This window comes from Berghia stephanieae, chromosome 13 (assembly GCF_034508935.2).
Source record: "Berghia stephanieae isolate SIO BIC M18660-M18661 chromosome 13, UCSD_Bste_1.3, whole genome shotgun sequence".
In the NCBI taxonomy this organism is placed as follows: domain Eukaryota; kingdom Metazoa; phylum Mollusca; class Gastropoda; order Nudibranchia; family Aeolidiidae; genus Berghia; species Berghia stephanieae.
The window spans coordinates 3,926,432-3,936,431 of NC_088372.1; the positions used below are offsets into that span (position 1 = coordinate 3,926,432).

General features: G+C 34.9%; 2 protein-coding genes across 4 annotated transcripts in view; both read right to left on the minus strand.

Moving 5' to 3' along the window:
• LOC144958957 (uncharacterized) overlaps nucleotides 1-10,000 on the minus strand; it is a 54,847-nt gene that overhangs the window by 40,985 nt on the left and 3,862 nt on the right. The window contains exon 1 of one of the 3 annotated variants that reach the window (XM_078891254.1): nucleotides 5,029-5,110. The exons of the other annotated variants lie outside the window; for them this stretch is intronic. The gene's annotated coding sequence lies outside the window, so the exon portion shown is untranslated. Of the gene's footprint in view, nucleotides 1-5,028; nucleotides 5,111-10,000 lie in introns of those variants that run through there. 3 annotated transcript variants of the gene reach the window in all.
• Nucleotides 5,762-10,000, minus strand: part of LOC144959305 (uncharacterized) — a 5,059-nt gene continuing 820 nt past the window's right edge. The window contains exons 2-3 of the mRNA XM_078891847.1: nucleotides 9,620-9,780; nucleotides 5,762-9,267 (exon numbers count right to left, since the gene is read on the minus strand). Of these exons, the coding sequence (XP_078747973.1) occupies nucleotides 6,301-9,267; nucleotides 9,620-9,780 (3,128 nt within the window). The 3' untranslated portion in view covers nucleotides 5,762-6,300. The remainder of the gene's footprint in view (nucleotides 9,268-9,619; nucleotides 9,781-10,000) is intronic.

The window sequence follows — 10,000 nt, forward strand, 5'->3', positions numbered from 1 at the left end:
TCTATTTCCCTCCCGCCCCGCCCTCTTAATGCACAATCAGTCTCTCTCCCCTCCCCCTCTCGCTCCTCTTTTTCTTTATCTCTCTCTCTCGCTCCCTCACGTGTGTGTGTGTGTGTGTGTGTGTGTGTGTGTGTATGTGTGTGTGTGTGTGTGTGTATTTTACTCTCTCATTCTTTCTCTTCCTCTCCCATCCTGTTTCTTGATATTTCTTTCCCTGTCCACCCGGCTTCACATAGTCTAGTTTCAAAATGTACTTTGAAATTATAAACCCTTCTTTAACTTTTGGCATTTTGATATTCTATTTCCTTTAAAAAATAAGACAAAATTGTCACATTAATAATTCTTATTTAATTGATTCTTTATTTAAATATATTTTTAAAATCTTCAAAAAGTGAGCAATGTCATAAAATTGTCGGCATTTTTTTTTTTTGGTGGTGTTTTATTTATTTTAAGGACAGCTTACATAATAATGAATAACTACAGAAGCAATAATTGGATTATTTCAAAAATTAATATGTCAACTCTCGTTTTGAATGTGTCACTGATAGTTGCATTTTTAAACTTTAAATTTATATAAATCATCCTCAATATTTATGTTGAATTATTATGTTTTCATGTAGAAAAATCATTGTAGTTTCTGAAACAACCAAAAACTGAAATTTGATAATATTTTCCATTTCCACTTTAAAACCGGTTTTCTTCGTTTTCCAAATACCGACTTAATACTCCTTCGAGGTGTAGGGTCACAATTACATCGCGTAATCGGAATCTATTGGCCAGAGACAATTACAAATACTGATCTCTATGAAAAAAACAGGGTCCAACGCCTGAGTACAATAATAATAGAACAGCGATGGAGGCTCTTTGGCCACATCTTACGTCGAGAAGATAACATCGCAGCCAAAACTGCGATGACAGAATATTTCCTTCATGGCAACACATATATAGTGAGACCACCAGCATTAATAGTAACTACCCTGAACCAGGACCTCTCTACATGTCAGAAATTTCTGGATTCAGATGAGGCCGAATTAATCCCTGAAGAACTAAGAAATACTGCATTGCCCTCGTACTAAAGTCACAAGAAGATATTGACAACCTCAAAACTCTGGCCCAGGACCGTGACCTATGGAAACAATTAACAACATGGATGGAGAGAGCAGCTATACTTATCGACCATGACTGAATCACACATTTCTCAGCAAGCATCATTCGGACTGCGAAGCTTACTACTACTACTACTACTACTACTACTACTACTACTACTACTACTACTACTACTACTGCTGCTGCTGCTGCTGCTGCTACTACTACTACTACTACTACTACTACTACTACTACTACTACTACTACTACTACTACTTCTACTACTACTACTACTACTACTACTACTACTACTACTACTACTACTACTACTACTACTACTACTACTACTACAACTACTACTATTAAAATGATTATGTTTTGCTTTAGTTTGTGACAGAAAGATCTTTGTCCGAGCAGGTCGCTCTATATAATTATTATTTATTTTTAAACACGTTGCAATAACCGAGTCTGAGCTGATTCGGTACAACTATGTCATTCCACCGAGGAATATTGCGCTCCAGTGTGGGGTAGGTTGATGGTAAACTTTGCAAGTCCATGTCCGGAACGCTGTGACAACGCCTAGATAATAGGGGCCTGATAATGACAGAACCCCCCCCCCCCCCCCCCCCCCCGTCCAACCTGCGACACCCGGCAGGAGACGATTACAACCGGCTGGCTTAATAAGATCAATCGAAGGAATGTGGACCTTCTCTCAAGCGGATAATGGAAGATGCTCCCGTGTAGTGCAAAATTAAGTCCTGGCTTCCCCTGTACGTACTTAGCTTCCCCGACTTCGGACAGGGCTACGCATAAGAGATGGAAGTCCGTTTGGACGAATTCAATCACTCGACGGATGAGCACATAGACTCCTCGAAACTGGGAGAGAAGTTGCAAGGCTTCTGTAGGAGCAAGAGGAGACACTGGGTGGCAGCGAATTGACGTCGGCGAGAACCTGCCTCACTGCAGCGTCGCTGCATCATCAAGGTATTTCCATCTGTCCAACATGTACCCGTTGTGGTTTAGAGCCCATAACCGCAAAGCATCTGGTCGAGCGTTGGGTTGAGACGACGCTTGCGGGGGGGGGGGGGGGGGGGGGGGGGGGGGGGAGGGGATTCACGTCCGTACAAGAAATGCGGCGATGAGTTTGAGGCCTGGATAGACCCATCGTAATATAGTTGTGTGACACAATGAGAAGCTTCTTCATCAGAGGAATCTACGATGCCAAAAGTGTTGTTCTGTTGATGTCGATTCCAGGAATTAGATATTAACTTTAAAAACAACAGCAACCACAACAACAACAAAAACAAAACGACAACAATAACAACACAAGAACAAAAACAACAACAACAACAGCAGCGACAACACCAACAACAACAACAACCTCCACAACAACAACAACAACAGAACCCAAAAAATTCACAGTAATATTCTAATAAATACACAGTGTGAAAAAATGTTGAATTTTCTAGGCATCACTCTTTGATTTAGACTGTTCAAGAAAATCGGAAATCGCTCTATTTTAATATCAAGCTGCCATTAATTTTTGTCCCGATTTAATAAACATTTTACTTGGTCTTCCAGTTTACGGATGAAAAATTGTATATTTTGTAAAATTAGTGTATGTCCTGTCAAATAGTAGGTAAAATTGAGTTACTTGAAAAGGTGTCAAAAATACCAAAGACACTTTTTATGTCAACGGTATGATTTTGGACATTGCATTAAAACACAAAATCGGCAAACTTTTCTAGAGGGAATGAGATTAGTGGAAGAGTAGCGTCCCTTGATAGGACGTCATCGGCGGAAAAGTTATTAGAGAAAGAACATCATGTTGGTTGTGCGAATGCGTATCTAGTCCTTGCTTCCGGAGACACTTCACCGAAAGCGAGGCGAGAGAGAGACGCATGCGCAAAACCATGTTGACGTTCTCTCTGTAAGGTGATGTCCAATCAAGGGACGCTACTCTTCCGATAATCTCATTCCCTCTTCAGGAACCAGCAGTCAGAGCCTGTAACGGTCTCTTTTTAATAGGGCACAGTTTCATACTCTTTCAGATGTGTATTATGGTGATTTAGTTTAATTGACTACACCCAGGTTGTGTTTAAACAACTCCGACTAAAACATTGGTTACATTCAATACTAGAAACGATTCTACGTCATAATAATCTCACTACGATGGTAACCATTGCTGTCACGTGGCAAATTAAATGGTGGTGGGCCATTGAAGGATGTGCAATGACTATACCGATATCTGTATCCATAATTAACATAGTTCATAGTTTGATTAATCACAACAGAGTGTTAAAAATCCCTTTATTCATCATATAGGGGATGTGCTCAAAGTCGCACAGCGCAGCGTATGTTCGATACAGTTATTTTTCGGGTATAAAGCAAAGACCGTACCGCTCAGCCAAGTTGACCCAATCAGAGCCACAAAATTAATCATTTTGTATCGGCCACAGTACAACTTTGATAGTCTAGAACAGATTGTAGAATCACAACTTAATTATTTTATACGGATAATCAACACAGTATAAATGTGATAGTCTATGACGGATTGTAGAATCACAGCTTAATTATTTTATACGGATAATCAACACAGTATAAATGTGATAGTCTATGACGGATTGTAGAATCATAACTTAATTATTTTATAAGGATAATCAACACAGTATAAATGTGATAGTCTATGACGGATTGTAGAATCACAACTTAATTATTTTATACGGATAATCAACACAGTATAAATGTGATAGTCTATGACGGATTGTAGAATCATAACTTAATTATTTTATACGGATAATCAACACAGTATAAATGTGATAGTCTATGACGGATTGTAGAATCACAACTTAATTATTTTATACGGATAATCAACACAGTATAAATGTGATAGTCTATGACGGATTGTAGAATCATAACTTAATTATTTATACGGATAATCAACACAGTATAAATGTGATAGTCTATGACGGATTGTAGAATCACAACTTAATTATTTTATACGGATAATCAACACAGTATAAATGTGATAGTCTATGACGGATTGTAGAATCATAACTTAATTATTTTATACGGATAATCAACACAGTATAAATGTGATAGTCTCTGACGGATTGTAGAATCATAACTTAATTAATTTATACGGATAATCAACACAGTATAAATGTGATAGTCTATGACGGATTGTAGAATCACAACTTAATTATTTTATACGGATAATCAACACAGTATAAATGTGATAGTCTATGACGGATTGTAGAATCATAACTTAATTATTTTATACGGATAATCAACACAGTATAAATGTGATAGTCTATGACGGATTGTAGAATCATAACTTAATTATTTTATACGGATAATCAACACAGTATAAATGTGATAGTCTATGACGGATTGTAGAATCATAACTTAATTATTTTATACAGATAATCAACACAGTATAAATGTGATAGTCTATGACGGATTGTAGAATCATAACTTAATTATTTTATACGGATAATCAACACAGTATAAATGTGATAGTCTATGACGGATTGTAGAATCATAACTTAATTAATTTATACGGATAATCAACACAGTATAAATGTGATAGTCTATGACGGATTGTAGAATCATAACTTAATTATTTTATACGGATAATCAACACAGTACACATTTGATACTTTATGACGGATTGTAGAATCATAACTCCACTCTTTGTATAGAAAATGAACACAGTACAGATTTAAATAATTATTTTCTATATTTCTTTCATATCCCAGACAGTGCTTCGCTTATTGGAAACCCGCCTTCAATCATTTGCATGGGAAAGAAATATAAAATTAAGTATTGGAAAAAGAAATATCCTCCAAATGAATCAATTCAATACATTTCAACATAAATTAGAAACAACGTGTAAAAAAACAACAATTTTTAAAAATCAACAAAATAGAACGGACTTACCTTTCGTCGTCAGAAATTGTGCAGAGAATGAATACACTGACGAGACACAGTTGGTAATTTATTCACCTAAAATTAATCATGTGACAACCTATTTATTGATATTAGATTTTGTTATGCAAATAAATTTATATCCAGACAGTTTCTAATTTGTAATGCAAATAAATTTATATCCAGACTGTTTCTAATTGGGAAATACTGCATTGAATCCCGATAAGCCGATTCTACCATTAAAATAATATAGAAAAATTTTGGTAATCAAATTCAATTGGTTTTCCTTCATTAAAATTGTAAAACGTTAACGCAGGAACTGATTCAGGGAAACGTAGTGGGTGTCTTTCATTCTTCTTCTTCTTCTTCTTCTTCTTCTTCTTCTTCTTCTTCTTCTTCTTCTTCTTCTTCTTCTTCTTCTTCTTTTTCTTTTTCTTCTTCTTCTTCTTCTTCTTCTTATTATTATTATTATTATTAGGTACACCAAACCAAATTTTGAGTTAAGAAAAAACCAAAAAGTCTATGTTTCATCACATAGTACTCAATTTTCTAAGAAGTTTGATACCAAAATGAGCCCTCTAACTCAATTATTAAGGAATTTACGCAATATTGAAGATTCGAAAAATATGCGCCTTCGCGCAACTTGCTCCGGTGTCAACTTTGCGCTATTGTAAAATGAAAAGTAATCAAACCACATACCTAAAACTTGCTAGACAGACAGACAGCAACACAGGGAACACGCCTATTTTTTTCCAAGCATATTAAAGAACTTTATTTTACTTTTAAAAGGTCTTGAAAATGGCTCCGAAGCCAATTTCACATAAAACGACAAGGGAGGTAAAAAAGAGCAATTTGAACGATTTTTAAAAATTCATTAAAAAATAATAAAAACATGTACATATTCATGTGATACATCAAATTAAAGTTCATTATCCATACAATGACAAAATGTAAATAGCCAAAGTATGCAAGCCACACATTGGTCATTAAAGAACATGAAGCAAGACTGAATTAATGAAATCACAAAAATTTCACCTAATAAAAAAACTCACAAATATGCAAAATGTCAGGATATACAAATAAAACACTTCATACGTACAGCATGAATAACGTACAATTCAGAAATAGTATGATCTCCTTAGTAAAATAAATTAGATAACTTCAGCAGCTTCAGACTAAGCTATGAAAATTGAGAGGGAAAAATAATCCGAAACCGAGAAATCACAACAAAAAAAATGCACATTAAATCATTAATGCTTGAAAAAGAAATTAAACTCAATCAGGCTATATAACTCTTCGCTTCTTTGATGGGTTCTCAATGTCACCAGAAACAGAATTTGATTTTAAAAAAGACTTTAAAGCATCCAACATAAAATCAACATCACCAAATCTTAAACTCCTTCCGCCCGACATACATTTATGAAAACGTATTTCACTCTTCAATATATCTTTTATCTTTGTCATTGAATAATTTTCAACTCTAAGCCTGTCAAATAAATCAATTACATCTTTATCTGTTCGACAGGGCCCACCGTGTAATTCAACATCTCGTTCAACCTTGGAAATATTCTCCATATCCTTTATCTGCTTATCAATCTTCTTCTGTTGATTCTCTACAAATTTCAATCTTATATCATTATCTACTTTATCTTTTAACATCTTACTCTCATTTCGCATTTTCTTCCCATGCTTTCTAGCTACTTTGAACATGAGCCCTTGCTCTTCAACAGACTTTTTAGATAAAAACGATATTGTTTTATTGCGTTTGACAGCATGAATGGTGGACCGATTATGGAGTGATGCATTTCTCCTTTTACTAATGTCATAATCGAAATCACCAAATGCACTCTCACCAACCAAATTTGTAAGAGGACAATGGCTCAATGTTCTTTTCATTTCATCACTGACATGAGCATAATAACCATCATTTAAAAAATCTTTCAACTGTCTCTCAGTAACAGAAGAAACATCTTTGCATAATATTTTTAACAAATCAATCATTACAACATTATTAAATTTGTCAATTTGACTATGTACCATATCAAATGCAGGGGATTTGGAAAAAGGGAGAGCATCTCCAAAAACAGATGTAAAAGAAATATCAAGTAATTCAGAGGGATCATCAGCCCATTTCTTAAAACAGTCATGCATCATTTGAACATACATAAAAAAATCAGTATACTTCACTGTATTACTCTTGACAAGAAACCAATAAGGCGAAGTGACTTTTAAACAAAATAGGGCAATACAACAAACCAATGACATTAACCTTAAATCTTGAAGGTCATGAGTAACACTCTTAATCAATAAATTTGGGTTATCATGTAAAATACCAGAAGTGAAAAAATTCAATAAATTGTCATGGTGGAATAAAATAGAAACAGCAGCTTCAAAAAAGCAATTAAACCTGTTGGACTTAAAACTAGGAATGGGAACAACATTGTGAGTATCAGAACAAAAAGTAATCCACTGTGGACGACATCCATTTTTCTGGTCACCCCTGGGACCCAACAAATTACAAGTACATCGAATTATTCTATTTGTCGCAGACTCTGAATCTTTGCTAAAAAATGAAAAGGCCCCATCTTTGTCCCTTCCTAAATACTCATCGTCCTGAGTGATCAACTTTCGTTCAAAAACTGACAATGTCTTTTCAAAGGCAGAACTAATTCCTAATAGAAAATGTGCATTACAATGCAAAAAACTGATCTGAAGGGAATCTCCAAGCTCAGCGTTTAGTTTATCTGTAAATTTATGACCAAAAAGAATATTGGGCGCAGCCCTATCAGACATGACACTAGTAATTTTAGAAAGAATTTCTCTTAAAATAATATCAGGAGAAATGGAGTACACATCTTTATAGCAATCAACTAAATTACTAATAACAATCATAGCAATATCCAAAAGAGTGTCAGAATTTTCAGTGGCAACAGGCAAAAACCCCAGATAAAAGGTTTCCCCACTATCTAAAGTGAACTGATGTCCCACTATCTTTTTCTGATCTCTTGATGTACCATCAAAATGAAACGTAGCATTTTCAGATTTTAAAACATTTTCAACAGTTTGCATATTTGAAAGGACAAAAGCCTCATCACACATGTTTAAAACTGTTTGAGCACAAGGTAAATTTTCAGAAAATACATAATGAAAAATATTGCTTGATACAATATCAATTACTTTTTTTACATTTTTAGCTGAGACACCTGTCTCACAAACTAAGGCGATGACAGCTTTCCTGACATCATCAGAATATTCATTATTTTTAGAATTTTTAATTTTAATTTCAAATGGATTAGCTTCTAAATTTTCATATCTGATGATCTCTTTCTGTAACTCATCTGTAAGGTATTTATTTTTTGACTTCATTTTCTGTAAGGACAAATCTTTCTTATTTAAATCACTGTGTAAAACAGATATAGTTGAGCAATAATCTTTACAAATTTTGTCATGCCCAGCTTTAATTTCTTTTAACTTTAAATCTTTTTTCTTTAATTCAGCTTCAAACTTTTCTTCTAATTTAGACACAGTAACTAAAGCTTTATCCTCAGCTGAACTAAGTTTCTCTTTCAGTCCTTTTACCTCCTCCAGTAGAGAAAATTTCTCCGATTGAATATCACGTAGTGCAGATTCAACAATTAGAAGTTTTTCATTCAAAGACTGAATCAAATGTAACTGGTCATCTTTCAGCTTTGGAGTAGTTGGAGTTGGACTAGATCGTAGTGGGGTGGGTGGGCGAGGCGTAGGGTGCTCTTGTAATGGCAATGATGAAGGCTGTAGATGTGAGGGTGGTTGTGGAGACGAAGAAAGGGAAAATTTTGATAGCAGAAATTGCTGAAGCCTTTCAGGATGTTTGGTCTTGTTGCTCCTGAGTCGTTCATACTCTTTGAATGTTTTTTTTAGGACACAAAAAAGTTTAGAATTGATGCTCAGTCCAGATAAATGACAAACCCATTGAGCCGTTGTGTTTGAACTTAATCCCATATCCCTCCTGGAAAGTTCAATATCAATAACTAATCCGTTATCGATGTGTTTCAAATCCAGTGAAGATGCAGGCGGAAAGGGCAATGAAGCACGGGTGATGCCAAAACTCGACAACTTATCCGAAATAAAGTCGAAGTCAACCCCACATTCCAGGAACGACAGATCATGCCGTTGCATGCAGAATCTCTGGTAAGCACGCTCCACTGCATGCCTTATCCGTGATCTGTGTGATGCAAGGTCTGGGGATATCCGTAGAAGACAGTCTTCAATCTGAAATCAAATTATTTGAAAAGATGAGACAATGGCAATACAACACAATTTTACATTGTCAATTGTTACCTAACTCTGTACCTTTCTCGTTAGCAATGCTTACTCATATGTACAGTGAATCCCACTAGGCACTGAAATGCACCAATACCCCTTCATATGATCCTCACCGATTTCTTCCTGTAACAAAACATCTTAATCTTAGCCAGCAAAAAAAAAATAAAAAAAAGCGGTCAGAGAACAACTGTCTTGACTTTGCTCACTTCTTGACAATGGATGATCACATGATAGCTTTGGGAAACTTCTCTGAAAAAAACGTGATTACATATAAATGACGAAATAAAAATATAGTCACCTCCTTCCAAGATTTTTTTGATGAGCAGTTCTCCGATTCCTGCTTCAAAAAATAAAGCTGTACAAGTAACTTCTGGTTCACTTTTATTGGTGGCAAATCTGGTCGTCTACCTCTCCCAGATACCAAAAAGGTATTTTTTAACCCTTGGTAAACATCATCATCTGAGGAAATATATCAAAATGAAAATTACTAATTTTATCATTAAAATCAAAATCTTCCTTACACAAACATTGAAATAGATACACGTTATTATTATCCCCAATAAATAAAAAATACCAAACAATAATCTGAATCTGATGAATAGGCAATAATTACAACATGAATATGAAAAAAAAAAAAAGTCATTTGCCATGGTAATAGCTAGTAATAATAAGTACCAGG